The sequence below is a fragment of the Nomascus leucogenys genome, chromosome 17 (genome assembly GCF_006542625.1).
Source record: "Nomascus leucogenys isolate Asia chromosome 17, Asia_NLE_v1, whole genome shotgun sequence".
NCBI lineage: Eukaryota > Metazoa > Chordata > Mammalia > Primates > Hylobatidae > Nomascus > Nomascus leucogenys.
The window spans coordinates 36,999,168-37,015,129 of NC_044397.1; the positions used below are offsets into that span (position 1 = coordinate 36,999,168).

At 46.8% G+C, this 15,962-nt stretch overlaps 1 protein-coding gene across 1 annotated transcript in view; it reads left to right on the forward strand.

Moving 5' to 3' along the window:
* Positions 1-525: 525 nt before the first annotated feature.
* PRKRIP1 (PRKR interacting protein 1) overlaps positions 526-15,962 on the forward strand; it is a 31,476-nt gene continuing 16,039 nt past the window's right edge. The window contains exons 1-5 of the mRNA XM_030797499.1: positions 526-1,089; positions 2,171-2,249; positions 4,064-4,164; positions 9,021-9,106; positions 11,871-11,935. Coding sequence (XP_030653359.1) covers positions 886-1,089; positions 2,171-2,249; positions 4,064-4,164; positions 9,021-9,106; positions 11,871-11,935 — 535 coding nt within the window. The 5' untranslated portion in view covers positions 526-885. The remainder of the gene's footprint in view (positions 1,090-2,170; positions 2,250-4,063; positions 4,165-9,020; positions 9,107-11,870; positions 11,936-15,962) is intronic.

Genomic DNA, 15,962 nt, shown 5'->3' on the forward strand with positions numbered 1-15,962 from the left:
TCAGGAGGCTGAGGTGGAAGGAGTGCCTGAACCAGAGAGTTCAAGGCCGCAGTGAGCTATGATCGAGCCCCTGCACTCCAGCCTGGGCAACCAAGCGAGATCCTGTCTCAAAAAAAAAAAAAAGTTATAGAAGCATAATAATTAATCCCGTCCGAGATTATGTAGAGGAAGAGGCAGGGGCTAGGATCATTGAACTTGTCTTTTCTAAAAATGCAGTGATTCAGGCAAGTGAGGTGGAAACCTGTGTTCTCTCTCTCTCTTTCTCTTCCCAGCTTATTGTTCAGGGCGTTATTGGAGAGGGCTGCGCTCAGTCACCGAGTCACGGCCTTTGTGAAATCCTGCTCGCAAGCAGAATGAGCAGACATGGTTCCTTAGGTTTACTACTTTGTCTCACACTACGAAAGGGTCATTCATTGACAGAGGTGTATTTGCTGGGGGCCAGGTATAGAGTAATTCGATGGGGACAAAGGAGGCAGGTCCCAGTCTTCAGGGAGCTCAGTGACATGTTTGCGCTGTCTTATGTAAACAGGAGATTGTCAGAAATGGAGGAGGGGGCACCAGACCCAAGAAAGCGCCCAGACAAAGCCGGGAGGCGAGGAGAGCCGACGGGGAGGAGGTGCCGAGAGCATCAGCAGGGCTGCTCGGTGGCACGAAGACGCCCGCGGGGACTGGAGAGGTTGGCTAGGGCCAGGCTACTCAGGCACGGAAGGCCACCTCCCCTCCAGGGACGTGAGCATCTAGCTGCACTGATTTGTTGTTAGGGAAAACGAAATGAAACCCCGCAGCTTTGATCACAATAACCCACGCCAGCCTCAGGCTCATGAATAGTCAGCAGGCTGCTTGGCTTTGCAACCCCGCCTCCGTCTCCCTCTGCGGAGACTGCGTATGCGTCGCCGGCGCGCGGCTGTGTCGTCATACTTGCGCGCCGCCGCCGCCGCTCGCTGGGGAAACTGGAAGGCTGCCATGGCTTGCCCAGCCGCCTCCTCGGTGCGACCGCCGAGGCCCAAGAAAGAGCCGCAGACGCTCGTCATCCCCAAGAATGCGGCGGAGGAGCAGAAGCTCAAGCTGGAGCGGCTCATGAAGAACCCGGTGAGACGAGGCCCGGGCTCCATGGCCCGTCCGAGGCCCACCCCCTTCCTCTGCAGCGCCTCTGGGTTCCCGCAGGCCCACCTTCCCCGCCTCCAAACTCAGAAACTCAGTATCCGACCCTCCCAGAGCAGTCTTTGGGGAGGGGGAGGAGGAGGACGAGGAGGCGGCTGTCCCGGAGATAGTGAACTTCTCGTCTGTCCTTGTGTGAGAACCCAGCTTGAATCAAAGCACGGTGGAGCGGCTTCCCGTGCTCCAAGACCCCTTCTAGTTTAACTTTCTGTGAACAAAAAGCGTTAGACTGAAAAGGTAGAATTTGTGGGTTAGCAAAAGGGTATATTCTAAACAACACTGATCGTTAGACAGTGGCCGAGATGTTTGGAGCGGGTCACTCCTCTCCCGCCCACACCCGCTCCGGGCCTCGGTCCCCTCAATCATAAAAACAATTGAACGGGAACGTCCTTTATACCTTTAACTAGAAAAGCTTGACTCTTCTCCCCTAGTACTGTTAAAGTTGGCGGTTTCTAACTGGAAACTATGGCTTAGGTTTCTCACTGCTCTGGAAAGTGTAGCCCTGGGAAGGTGTGGATTGTGTTATACCCAAGAATACATAGGATGAAAAAAGCCACGACAGAGGGAAGAACACAAAATCAGCTCTGTGTCCAAGTAACAAAGCAGTCCTGCTTCATTAGTCAATTAAAATTCTTTGGTCATAAGAGATGTAACTTGGGCTGGGCGCTGTGGCTCCTGCCTGTAATCTCAGCCCTTTGGGAGGCCAGGCGGGAGGATGGTCTGAGGCCAGGAAGGAGTTCAAGGCCAGCCTGGGCAACATAGTGGGTCCCTGTCTCTACAAAAATAAAAAAATTGCCTGGTGTGGTGGTGCACGCCTGTGAGTCCTAACTACTCTGGAGACTGAAGTGGGAGGATCACTTGAGCCCAGGATTCAAGGCTGCAGTGAACTCTGATTGCACCACTGCACTCCAGCCTGAGGAACACAGCAAGAACCTGACTCTAAAAAAAGAGAGAGATGTAATTTTGGCAACAGGTTTATACTTAGAAATGCTTTCATGTTTAAATGTTGCAGGACAAAGCAGTTCCAATTCCAGAGAAAATGAGTGAATGGGCACCTCGACCTCCCCCAGAATTTGTCCGAGATGTAATGGGTAATGTCTTTGTGTGTGTGTGTGTAAATATAATTTTTTAAGGTAGCTATAGGCCGGGCGTGGTGGCTCATGCCTGTAATCCCAGCACTTTGGGAGGCCGAGGCGGGCGGATCACGAAATCAGGTGATCGAGGCCATCCTGGCTAACACAGTGAAACCCCGTCTCTACTAAAAATACACAAAAAAAATCAGCCGGCATGGTGGCAGGCGCTTGTAGTCCCAGCTACTTGGGAGGCTGAGGCAGGAGAATGGCGTGAACCCGGGAGGCAGAGCTTGCAGTGCGCCGAGATGGCGCCACTGCACTCCAGCCTGGGCGACAGAGTGAGACTCCGTCTCAAAAAAAAAAAGGTAGCTATAAAAACCCTGTAGTTAGTATTTGTTAAATCTCTGATGAGGGGAAGTGTTCACATGTTCAGTGTTTTGCTTTTACAATGAGGGGGATATAGTTGCTTTTATTTGTTTGTTCGTTTGATATCGGTAAATTTAGCTTAAGGGCTATAGTTGCTTATGGTTTGGCACTATAGAATTTTCTCCTGCAGTATTGCATTTTTTTTGTTTTTGTTTTCTTTTGGAGACAGAGTCTTACTCTGTCACCCAGGCTGGAGTGCAGTGACACCATCTCGGCTCACTGCAACCTCTGCCTCCCAGGTTCAAGTGATTCTCCTGCCTCAGCCTCCGGAGTAGCTGGGACTACAGGCCCGTGCCACCATGCCTGGCTAATTGTTTTATTTTTAGTAGAGACTGGGTTTCACTATGTTGGCCGGGCTGGTCTTGGACTCCTGACCTCAGGTGATCTGCCCGCCTCAGCCTCCCAGAGTGCTAGGATTACAGCTGTGAGCCACAGTGCCCGGCCATCTCCTGCATTATTCTTAATAACGCATTGTGGGTTTTTTGTAAATAAAAATAGTTTTATTATTTTGTTGGATCATAAATTAACATATCTACAAGCATACCATGGAGATAGTGTGGGTTTAGTTCCAGGCAACCTAGTTAAAGTGAATGTCGCAATAAAGGGAATCATATAAATTATTTAGTTTCCCAGTGCACATACAAGTTTTTTTATACTCTACTGTAGTTTAATGTGCAGTAGCATTATGTCTTTAAAAAGCAACGTAGGCCGGGCACGGTGGCTCATGACTATAATCCCACCACTTTGGGAGACCGAGGCAGGAGAATCGCTCGAGTTCGAGACCAGCCTGGGCAACATGGGGAGACCTCATCTCTACTAAAAATGTAAAAATTAGCCAGGCATAGTGGTGCACGCCTGTGGTCCCAGCTACTTGGGAGGCTGAGGCAGGAGGATCGCTTGAGCCCAGGAGGTTGAGGCTCCAATGAGCTATGATTGCGCCACTGCACTCCATCTTGGGTGACAGAGCAAGACCCTGTCTCAAAAAAAAAAAAAAAAGCTGAAGAAAAAACACTTTTACAAAAATATGATTGTTCTACATATACTACTTTGTAAGCACTTTTATTTCATTTAATGTATCATGGATGTCTTTTCAACTCACTAGAAATCTAGCATGTCAAATGTGAAATCATGGAGGAGGTGAGAAAGTCACTTAACCACAGTCTGCCCCTCCTGATACTGCATTTGAGTGGGATTTTTAGTGACTTCACATTCAACATTCATAGAACAAATAATTCACAACATCTACAATATGCCAGGTACTGGGCCAGTTCTGCATACAGTGGGGAGAAAGGAATGCATGTCCCTTCCACAACTTCTACTTTTTGTTTCTTTAGTCTCCTTCGATTAAGGGTGACCTGTGTTGGTAAGTGAATTTCATCTAGAACTGTGGACTGTTTTGGCTACAGGTTCAAGTGCTGGGGCTGGCAGTGGAGAGTTCCATGTGTACAGACATCTGCGCCGGAGAGAATACCAGCGACAGGACTACATGGATGCCATGGCTGAGAAGGTCAGTGAGCCAGAAAGCTGGCTGAGCCCCCATGTTTGGGCAGTATGCATGTACTGCCTTTAGAAAAAAGCATTTGAGGAGGCTGGGTGTGGTGTCTCAAGCCTGTAATCCCAGCACTTTAGAAGGCTGAGGCAGGGAATCACCTGAGGTCAGGAGTTTGCGACTAGCCTGACCAACATGGAGAAACCCTGTCTCTACTAAAAATACAGGTGCATGCTTGTAATCCCAGCTACTCGGGAGGCTGAGGCAGGAGAATCACTTGAACCCGAGAAACGGAGGTTGCAGTGAGCCAAGATCGTGCCATTGGGCAACAAGAGTGAAACTCCATCTCAAAAAAAAAAAAAAAAAGGGCATTTTAGGAAAAATAGATACTGCTGGTTGTGGCTGGTGTGAGGTCTGCCATCTACAGATAGCACGAAACGCAGAGTCTCTACTAAAAATACAAAACCCCATCTCTACTAAAAATACAAAAATTAGCTGGGCGTGGTGGCGGGCAACTGTAGTCCCAGCTACTTGGGAGGCTGAGGCAGCAGAATCGCTGGAACCCAAGAGGCAGAGGTTGCAGTGGGCCTAGATTGCGCCATTGCACTCCAGCCTGGGCAACAGAGCGAGACTCTGTCTCAAAAAAAAAGAAAAAAAAATGACACCAAGCAATAATCATAAAATATTGTAATATTTAGCCATAAAAAGGAACAAACTACTGATCTGTACAACAACTGGGATGATTCTTTAAACATGCTGGGTGAAAGAAGCCTTGCACAAAGGAGACCATATTGTGTAATTCCATTTATATGACGTTTTAGAGCAGGTACAATTAGTTTGTGTGAGAAAAAAAACTGGTTGTCTGGTTGGGGTCATGGTTGACCGGGAAAAGACATATGAGGGGACTTTCTGGGGTGATCAAACTGTACACTCGAGATCTGGGCATTTGGTTCTGTGTAGATATTAACTTTATTTATTTTTTTGAGATGGAGTTTTGCTCTTGTTGCCCAGGCTGAGTGCAGTGGCGTGATCTTGACTCGCTGCAACCTCTACCTCCCGGGTTCAAGTGGTTCTCCTGCCTCAGCTTCCTGAGTAGCTGGAACTATAAGCACGACCCACCATGCCTGGCTAATTTTTTGTGTTTTTAATAGAGATGGGCTTTCAGTATGTTGGCCAGGCTGGTCTTGAACTCGTGACCTCAAGTGATCTACCTGCCTCGGCCTCCCAAAGTGCTGGGATTACAGGTGTGAGCCACCATGTCCGGCCAGATATTACTTTAAAAGGAAAAAGAAAAGCATACACAAATATGAAACCCTATTTAATAATGTGCATGCTTGAATGTTCAAGAATGGAACGTCCTGATGTCTGCAGCTTACTTTGAAATGCACCAAAACAAACAAACAAAAAAACGATGAATTGATGGAGGAATATAGGTATGAGTAGAGCTCTGGAAGGGAGGAATTATAATTTTCCCCATTTTATAGATAAAGAAAATGAGGCTTGGAAACAGGACTGCTGGGAAGACATAATACAATGCATACCAATAGAGGTATGGATAGATTGATAGGTGTGTGATAAAGAAAATCCAGCACAACAGGAATTGTTGAGTCAAAGGGGAGTGGATATATCTGCTGTATATAATTCTTTTAACTTTTCTGTCTGAAATTTTCAAAATAAAACCTTAGGGAAAATTTAAACCAAAGAGACAGCCAGGATACTGCAGAAAATATGTAAGAATGTATTGGAATGGCCAAAATTGAGTTAGAAAAAATTCTGCTTTTGGGGGCCAGGCGTGGTGGCTCATGCCTGTAATCCCAGCATTTTGGGAGGCCAAGGTGGGTGGATCACTTGAGGTCAGGATTTCGAGACCAGCCTGGCCAACATGGTGAGACCCCATCTCTACTAAAAATACAAAATTAGCCAGGCGTGGTGGCACATGTTTGTAATCCCAGCTACTTGGGAGGCTGAGGCAGGAGAATTGCTTGAACTCGGGAGGCGGAGGTTTCGGTGAGCTGAGATTGTGCCATTGCACTCCAGCCTGCGCAACAAGAGCGAAACTCTGTCTCAAAAAAAAAAGACCAAAAACTAACCAGGCGCAGTGGTGCACGCCTGTAATCCCAGCTACTCGGGAGGCTGAGGCAGGAGAATCGCTTGAACCCGGGAGACGGAAGTTGCAGTGAGCCGAGATTGTGCCACTGCACTCCAGCCTGGGCGACAGAGTGAGACTCCTTCTCAAAAAGAAGAAGAAAAAATACTGCTCTGGGCACAGGATGGGGTCATTGTTGTGCTGGCTGTCGACTGATTCTTGCTTGTCCTGTAGTTTTTCCTGGCCCCTGGGTGTTGGTGGTTCTTCTTGTTCCTGCCATCTTCTGTGGGTAACAATCTCAATCCTAGTGAGAAGTATTAGACAGTTTTTGTCACAAAACTACCAGGTCACTGCAGTGGGTTTGCCTGTCAAAAATAATGCTCTGTGTATAGAAACCATCAAGCTGGGTGTGTTGGCTCACGCCTGTAATCCCAGCACTTTGGAAGGCCAAGGTGGGAGGATCACTTGAGCCCAGGAGTTTGAGCGCAGGCAACATGGCAAGACCCCATCTCTACAAAGAATACAAAGACTAGCCAGATGTGGTGGCAGCCGCCTGTAGTCCCAGCTACTTGGGAGGCTGAGGCAGGAGGATCACTTGAGCCTGGACGGTCAAGGCTGCAGTGAGCTGTGATAATGCCACTGTACTCTAGCCTGAGTTAGTGAGCAAAACCCTGTCTCAAAAAGAAAGGGGGGGGAGGGAGGGAGGGAAAGGAAAAGAAACTACAATCAGAAACACTTTTATTTTTATAAACTATTTTAGAGGGGAGGACATAGAGCAGGTTGCTGTCTCAAACACTATAAATTAGTCTGAAGTTTTTATGTATTGATTCAAGATTCAGAGAAAATACAGAAAAATGTTTCACAAACCTTGGCCTCCCTGCAAATGCAAAGATTCTTATTTTGGATAGCAAAAGACAGTCTCTGAGATTTAAAAAAAAAGGCAAGAGCATCCTCATTTTTTTAGTGACTGACAGATCACCTCCATCAGAGCCCAGTCCCACTCACCCCTTGAGACACTGCCTCTGCCAGGTGCGGCAGCCAGCCGCACATTCACAGTTCAGCTTTTTTTTTTTTTTTTTTTTCTGAGACAGAGTCTCGCTCTGTCACCCAGGCTGGAGTGTGATCTTGGCTTGCTGCAGCCTCTGCCTCCTGGGTTCAAGCAATTCTAGTGTCTCAGCCTCCCGAGTAACTGGGATTACAGGTGCCTGCCACCATGCCTGGCTAATTTTTGTATTTTTAGTAGAGACGGGGTTTCACCATGCTGCCCACACTGGTCTCAAACTCTGGACCTCAGGTGATCTGCCCACCTCAGCTTCCCAGTGTGCTGGGATTACAGGCGTGAGCCACCGCACCCGGCCTTCACAGCTCAGCTTCTAAGCAAATAAAATCTTTTAGATTTAAGTCATTTGCTTTTTGGTTGTCCAGAAAGTTGATTAATTAAAGTTGATTTCCTTCCTGAAGGAATATTTTCTGCCCTCAGAGAGAGGGCTTGTTTGGTTTGTTTTCTGTGCCACTGTAAGCAGATGTGTACAGCCCTGGCGGTGCAGACCAGCAGAGGTGTTGAAGGCACCTCTTCCTCCTTTGCCAGCTCCTTATTTTTTGCTCCATTGACCTTTATGGCTGTGACTAGAAGAAACAAGAGATGACACTTGGAATCAGTAGATGTCTTTGTAGTTTACAGGTGCTTTTCTATTTTTTTTTTTTTGAGAGAGTCTCCCTCTGCCACCTAGACTGGTGTGCAGTGGCGCGATTTCCGGTCACTGCAACCTGTGCCTCCTGGGTTCAAGTGATTCTCCTGCCTCAGCCTCCTGAGTATCAGCCTCCCAAAGTACTGGGATTACAGGCATGAGCCATTGTGCCCAAACCCTTATTTCATTATTCTTCCTAACAGCTCTGGGAGAGAGGAATTAACAATTTTCCCCATTTTATAGATAATTAGACTGAGGCTTGGGAGACAGAACTGCTGAGAAGAAGTAATGCAGTACTTACAAATATCTGTGTGGGTGTGGGTGCGTGCTTAGCAGCAGATCATGGCAGCAGATGGCATGTGTTACGCTGCCTTAGAATCAGTCATTTAGTGGCTGGGCACAGTGGCCTGTAATCTCAGCACTTTGGGAGGCTGAGGTGGGAGGATCCTTTGAGGCCAGGAGTTTAAAACCAGCCTGGACAACATAGCCAGACCTGTCTCTACAAAATAAACATAAAAATTATCCAGATATAATGGCATGCACCCATAGTCCCAAGTACTCAGGAGACTGAGACAGGAGGATCTATCAAGCCCAGGAATTCAAGGTTGTAGTGAGCTGTTGTGCCACTGCACTCCAGCCTAGGCGACAGAGTAAGACCTTGTCTCCAAACAAAAACAAAAAAACTCAGCCATTTGGTAACTATGGTTGGGCTTAGGGCTTGAAAATTCCATGGTTCTGACCCTCCGGCCATTCCTCCTAATGAGCTCTGGGCAGTGTCCAAGGCCCCGGCTGAGCAGACGGTGAGCGCTGCCCTCAGAGTGTCCTCTGCACTCCCTCCTGTATTGTCTCCTATATCGTGCTGTGCATGAGTGGTGCCTCAGTCAACTGAAAGAGTTACTTCGCCATCGGAGACCTATGTATTGATTACCTGCCCTGCCTGTGGGACGGCCTTTTAAAGTTAAAATGGCCCTGGGGACCCAGGTAGTGCCTCTAGCACCCCCAGTAGTGTGACTTCTAGAACTCTCCTACTTTGCCTAAGCAAAACCTCCCACAGTCTGCCCAGACCAGAGCGTGTCTAAATGATGTGGGTTTTGTTGCAGCAAAAATTGGATGCAGAGTTTCAGAAGAGACTGGAAAAGAATAAAATTGCTGCAGAGGAGCAGACTGCAAAGCGCCGGAAGAAGCGGTAAGTGGCATGGCCTAACTGTGATGACACTTAAGGGCCAGGAGTGGTGGCTGGGTGAGCTGAGTCCTTGCAGTCAGTAGTAGTTCCTCTGCGTGACCTGTAGGGGTCATGAGTGTAGAGCAGTGACTTCTACTACCTGAGCAGAGAGCAAGTTCCATATGACCCTCCAGCTGGTTACAGATTGTCCAGAACTTGCAAGTCAGGACTTCAATGATCACATTGATTTCTGTGTTTCCTTCATGTCTGTATTTTTTTTTTTTTTTTTTTGAGACAAAGTCTCACTGTGTCCCCCAGGCTGCAGTGCAGTGGCACGATCTCAGCTCACTGCAACCTCTGCCTCCTGGGTTCAAGCAATTCTCCTGCCTCAGCCTCCCAAGTAGCTGGGATTACAGGTGCCCGCCACCATACCCAGCTAATTTTTGTATTTTTAGTAGAGACGACGTTTCACCATGTTGGCCAGGCTGGTCTTGAACTCCTCACCTCAGGTGATCTGCCTGCTTCTGCTTCCCAAAGTGCTGGGATTACAGGCATGAGCCACCGCACACGGCCGCATCTGTATTTTAACAAGGTGCTGCAACCAAACTTCCCATTTAGCATGTTTCTTAAATTACGGTTTATGACTCCCTCAAGTGACTACATGGTATATAGGCTGTGTGTTTATATGTGTATCTGTGTGTTTACCTAAGTGGTCCCTCAACTTTTACAATTAGAGAGAGCTGAGCAGGATTCTAACAACAGCCCCTAAATATCTTGAAATGAAAAAGCATCTTTAGGGACCAGGCATGGTGGTTCACAGTTGTAATCTCAGCACTTTGGGAGGCCAAGGCAGGAGGATTGCTTGAGCCCAGGGGGCTGAGGCTGCAGTGAGTTATGATCGCACCACTGCACTCCAGCCTGGGTGACAAAGTGCAACCCTGTCTCTACAATAATAAAAAAAAATTTTTTTCTTTAAAGCATCCCCGTTATTTCTGAAGTTGCTTTGCCTCAGGGCTCCCCAGGATTTGCTCTTGAATCCTAATGAAAGCAGCTGATAAGGACGGACTGACAGAGTCATGCAAAAGTTTTGGTTGGTGCAAAAGTAACTGCAGTTTTGGACCGTGAATTTTAGATCATTATAACTAGGCTCAAACCATGTTTATTGATCAGAATAGGAACCATTACAATGAACACATTTTGACCAACGAGAAATAAGTTTATTTCTATAATGTAAAAATCCATGCTCCGGGATTTGAAGAACTCTTGGGAAGCATTTTCTGCATCCTGCTGGTTGTGGAAGTGCTTTCCCTGCAAAAAGTTGTCAAAGTGCTTGAAGAAGTGGTAGTCGGTTGGCAAGAAGTCAGGTGAATATGGTGGATGAGGCAACACATCGCAGCCCAATTTGTTCAACCTTTGAAGCGTTGGTTGTGTGACATGTGGTCGGGCGTTGTCCTGGAGAAGAATTGGGCCCCTTCTGTTGATCAGTGCTGGCTGCGGGCGTTGGAGTTTTCAGTGCATCTCATCGATTTGCTGCACATACTTCTCCAGTGTACTGGTTTCACCGGGATTCAGAAAGCTGTAGTGGATCAGACCAGCAGCTGACCAGCAAACAATGACCATGACCTTTTTTGGTGCAAGTTTGGCTTTGGGAAGTGTTTTGGAGCGGCTTCTTGGTCCAACCACTGAGCTGGTTGTCGCAGGTGTCATGTAAAATCCACTTTTCATCACACGTCACAATCTGATCGAGAAATGGTTCATTGTTGTTGCATAGAGTAAGAGAAGACGACACTTCAAAATAATAATTTTTTTGATTTTCGCTCAGCTCATGAGGCATCCACTTACCGAGCTTTCTCACCTTTCCAGTTTGCTTCAAATGCTGAATGACCTTAGCATGGTCGATGCTGAGTTCTTCGGCCCCTTCTCATGTAGTTGTAAGAGGATCAGCTTCCATGATTGCTCTCAATTGGTCAATGTCCAATGACTGATGGCTAGCCACGATGCTCATCTTCAAGGCTCTCGTCTCCTTTGCAAAACTTCTTGCCCCACCACTGCACTGTACATTCGTTGGCAGTTCCTGGGCTAAATGCATTGTTGATGTTGTGAGTTGTCTCCACTGCTTTACGACCCATTTTGAATTTGAATAAGAAAATCACTTGAATTTGCTTTTTGTCTAGCATTGTTTTCATAGTCTAAACATAAAATAAGTAATAAGTCATTAGCAAAAAAAAAAAAAGCCCATTGAAATGATGTATAACATAATCACATCTATTTAAGAATGTATTGGCTGGGTGCGGTGGCTCACGCCTGTAATCCCAGCACTTTGGGAGGCCAAGGCGGGCAGATAACGAGGTCAGGAGATCGAGACCATCCTGGCTAACACAGAGAAACCCCGTCTCTATTGAAAATACAAAAAATTAGCTGGGCGTGGTGGCAGGCGCCTATAGTCCCAGCTACTCGGGAGGCCGAGGCAGGAGAATGGTGTGAACCCAGGAGGCGGAGCTTGCAGTGAGCCGAGATGGCGCCACTGCACTCTAGCCTGGGCAACAGAGTGAGACTCCATCTCAAAAAAAAAAAAAAAAAAAAAAGAATATATTCTAATATCAAACAGCAAATTCCAGCAACGCAAAAACGGCAATTACTTTTGCACTCACCTAATATTTTTCTTATTTTGTTATTGTAATGTTTGTGTTATTCCACAGGTTTTAAAGATACCATAAGGAGGTGTTTATTTTCTAAAATATACCATAAGTTAGTTAAGGAATCAATGTATATGGTTTTACATTTTTAGCCAGAAGTTAAAAGAGAAGAAATTACTGGCAAAGAAGATGAAACTTGAACAGAAGAAACAAGAAGGTGAGTGGTGCCCACTTTTCTTGGCTGTAGCTTCTTTCTTGCTGTTGGTCACAGTGGCTGAACTGTCAGGAAACACAGGGACGGACAGTTTGGGCTGGTTGGCTGGCCACTGAGAGTGTGAGGTAGCTCCCGTGGCTTCTGGCACCGTACCTGTGTTCAAAGCAGGAAGAAGGGGAGTGAGGTGGTACTTATGTGGTCTGCCTTTTTTAAACTGGAGAGCAAAAGTTTCTCCAGAAGTGCCCAGAGACATCACCTTAAATACTAGGTCTCTTTGCCATCCCTAGCTGCCGTCAGGCTGGAGGAATAAAAAACAGAACTGTTGTAACCAACTCAAACCTATCGTGATCCAGCACTGCAAGCTGCGTATATTGCCACCCTAGCCAGATTCGAGGTCCTGTTAATAAGGAAGAGTGGGGGGTAGGGTTGGCCGTTAGGTCAGCATCCCACTGTGCTGCCAATCCTGCCGCCTCTGAACTCATCACAATGCTAGTGGTGCTATCCCCCATCCCTGGGAACTCATGGGCTGTGAATAAGGGAGGGGGGACCCAGCTGGAAAGGGCCAAGGATGCTAAGAGACCAAAAACTGACACTGTACCCCACATGACTAAATCCGTGGCTATTCCATGCTTGACTGGATCTGCTTCCTGAGTGCATGATTGTGGTTTTTGGTTTTAGAGTGAAGTCAGACTTTCATTGACGTATTAAAATAGAATTGGGCTGGGCATGGTGGCCCATGCCTGTAATCCCAGCTACTTGGGAGGCTGAGGCAGGAGAATCACTTGAACCCAGGAGGCTGAGGTTGCAGTAAGCCGAGATCACGCCATTTTACTGCAGCCTGGGCAACAAGAGCAAAAGTCCATCTCAAAAAAAATAAAACAGGCCAGGCATGGTGGCTCATGCCTGTAATCCCAGCACTTTGGGAGGCCAAGGCGAGTGGATCACCTGAGGTTAAGAGTTCGAGACCAGCCTGGCCAACATGGTGAAACCCCATCTCTACTAAAAATACAAAAATTAGCTAGGCGTGGTGGCAGGCACCTGTAATCCCAGCTACTCAGGAGGCCGAGGCAGGAGAATTGCTTGAACCTGGGAGGCAGAGGTTGCAGTGAGCCGAGATTGTGCCATTGCACTCCAGCCTGGGTGACAGGAGCAAAACTCCATCTCAAAAATAAATAAAATAAAATAAGATTGGCCACTTCTAGGAACCACTTCCTTATGAGTTGTAAATGTACCGTGTGACACATTGGATATAGTTTTAGGTTGTTTCTCACCCTTTCCTAGAAGAAATTATTTTAAACTGCTAAAATGTGACTGATAGGACCTCATTTCTCAAATAAACTACCTCATCACTTTCCCCTCCACTGCAACAGTAGATCATGGAAGTACTTGGCCCAAGTAGGAGGATTGGGCATAAAAGCTATTCTCACAATCTGTTAAGGGGTTATTGTAGCTTGGACCTATTATATTTGGAAATTTGAGACCAGCCTGGGCAGCATAGTAAGACCCCATCTCTACAAACAGTAAAAAATCAGCCAGGCATGGTGGTGCACACCTGTAGTCCCAGCTTTTTGGGAGGCTGGGGCAGGAGGATTGCTTGAACCCAGGAGTTCAAGACTAGTCTGGGCAACATAGTGAGACCCCGTCTCTACAAAAAGTTTTAAAAATTAGTCAGGTGTGGTGGTGCACGCCTGTCATCCTAGCTAGTCTGGAGGCTGAGGCGGGAGAGTCGCCTGAGCCCAGGAGGTCAAGGCTGCAGTGAGCCATGATTGTGCCATTGCACTGCAGCCTGAGTGACAGAGCAAGATTCTGTCTCAAAAAAAAAAAATAAATAATAATAATAGATCTCCTTGCTGAGTAATTTGACCCTCCCTCCTCAGGGTTTGTTGGTTTTGCTGCCTATCATTGTCATTGTTGCTATTTGTGTGTTTAGTGACTTTCCTAACAAATGCTGTAAAACCTGTATTCTTTGTTGTGTTTGGACTCTGAAGTCTCTGTTCGGTCAGCTTAGTTGGTCAGTGGAAGATGAGAGATTTCCTTGAATGTCTTGAACCACCACATCTCCCAGTCTTTGCCAAGGAGCTCTGTGTATGTGTGTTGGAATGTGCCTCCAACCCCCTGGCAGGCAGTCTGCAATTTGCTGTAGCCCTTACTTCCTGCTTGCACAGAGCCTCCAGGGCAGCAGAGGTGAGTGGTCAAGGCCTTGGCTGTCTTTCTTGGTCATGTGCACTGCTCTGGTGGCCCTCTAGAGTCCCAGCTTTTCTTTTTAAGGTTTTTGGTCAGTTTCTTGTTTGTGTCAATTGTTACTGCTGTCTTGGTTGGTGGGATGTTAAACAGTTGTCACTGATAGTTTTTGACAAACGCTCAGGGGAAAAAGCTGTTCGTGTTGAGTGAGCTCAACTCAACACTGAGTCAGATCAACTAAAGACAAGCCTTGCAGGTAGACGTTTCCAGGGAACTGCCAGACAGGTCAACTAGGGCCAGTACCCTGGGAATGGAACTTCCAACAGCTCCCAACCCAGTCAGCCTCCTCCCATTTTTACAGCTACTGTGGCAGGGGGGCTCTTGGTTTTCAAGACTCCCTCAGATCTGGGGAGAGGGAGACGGGAAATTAAAACCTACAGAGCTCACGCTCTTAGTGAGGTTCAGGCATTTGAACAGCTCGAGGAGCATTTCCAGAGTTCTGAAAAAGTTGATTTTTAGGATTTTTGCCAGTGTTCTGTTACCTTTATGGAGGAGCAGATTTTTGGAGGCCCTTACTCTGCCATCATCCCTTTAGATTTTAACTTTCAAACAGCACTGCATTTGAAGTATGTTTCCTGTATGTCAAATGTTTGGGTCATGTTTTTTAATTCATTCTGACAGTCTGTCTCTTTCTTGATATGTTTGGATTCAAGGCTACCATTTAATTTGTTTTTTGTTTTCATTTTTGTGTTTTTGAAGCAAGGTCTCACTTTGTCACCCAGGCTGGAGTGCAGCAGTGCAATCACGGCTCACAGCAGCCTCGAACTCCTGGTGGGCTCAAGCAATCCTCCTACCTCAGCCTCTTGAGTAGCTGGGACTGTAGGTGTGTACCACCATGCCTGGCTAATGTGTTATTTTTTTGTAGAGATGGGGTCTCACTATGTTGCCCAGGCTTGTCTTGAACGCCTGGGCTCAAGTGATCCTCCCACTTCAGCCTCCCAAGTAGCTGAGACCACAGGCCTGTGCCACCACACTCAGATAATTTTTGTATTTTTTATAGAAACTAGGTTTCACTATGTTTTGACCTCTTAAGCTCAAGGGACCCTCCCGCCTTGGGCTCCCAAAGTACTGGGATTTCAGGCGTGAGCCACCATGTGAAGCTGTTGTGGTTTTTCTTTGGCTGCTTGTTTTTTTTGTTGTTGTTGTTTTTTGTTTTTAAGATGAAGTCTTGCTCTGTCACCTAGGCTGGAGTGCAGTGTGCAATCTTGGCTCACTGCAACCTCCACCTCCTGGGTTCAAGCAGTTTTCCTGCCTTAGCTTCCCTAATAACTGAGATTACAGGCACGCACCACCATGCCCAGCTAATTTTTGTATTTTTAGTAGGGATGGGGTTTCACCAAATTGGCCTGGTTGATCTCGAACTCCTCACCTCAGGTGATCTGACCACCTCAGCCTCCCAAAGTGCTGGGAATACAGGTGTGAACCACCACACCTGACCTTAGTTCTATTTTTAATTTTTGTGTAATCACCATACTTTTCCATAGTAACTGAACCATTTTATACTCCCACTGGTGCAAAAGGGCTATAATTTCTCCACATTCTCACCAACACTTATTTTCTGTTTTTTGCTTTTTTTTTGTTTTGTTTTTAGGTAACTATCCTAATGGGTGTGAAGTGGTATCTCACTATAGTATTGATTTGTGTTTCCCTAATGATTTGTGATGTTGGGCATCTTTGTTGTTGTTGTTTTGTTTGTTTGTTTGTTTTTGAGACAGTCTTGCTCTGTTGCCCAGGCTGGAGTGCAGTGGCATGATCTTGGCTCACTGTAACCCCTGCCTCCACCATGCCC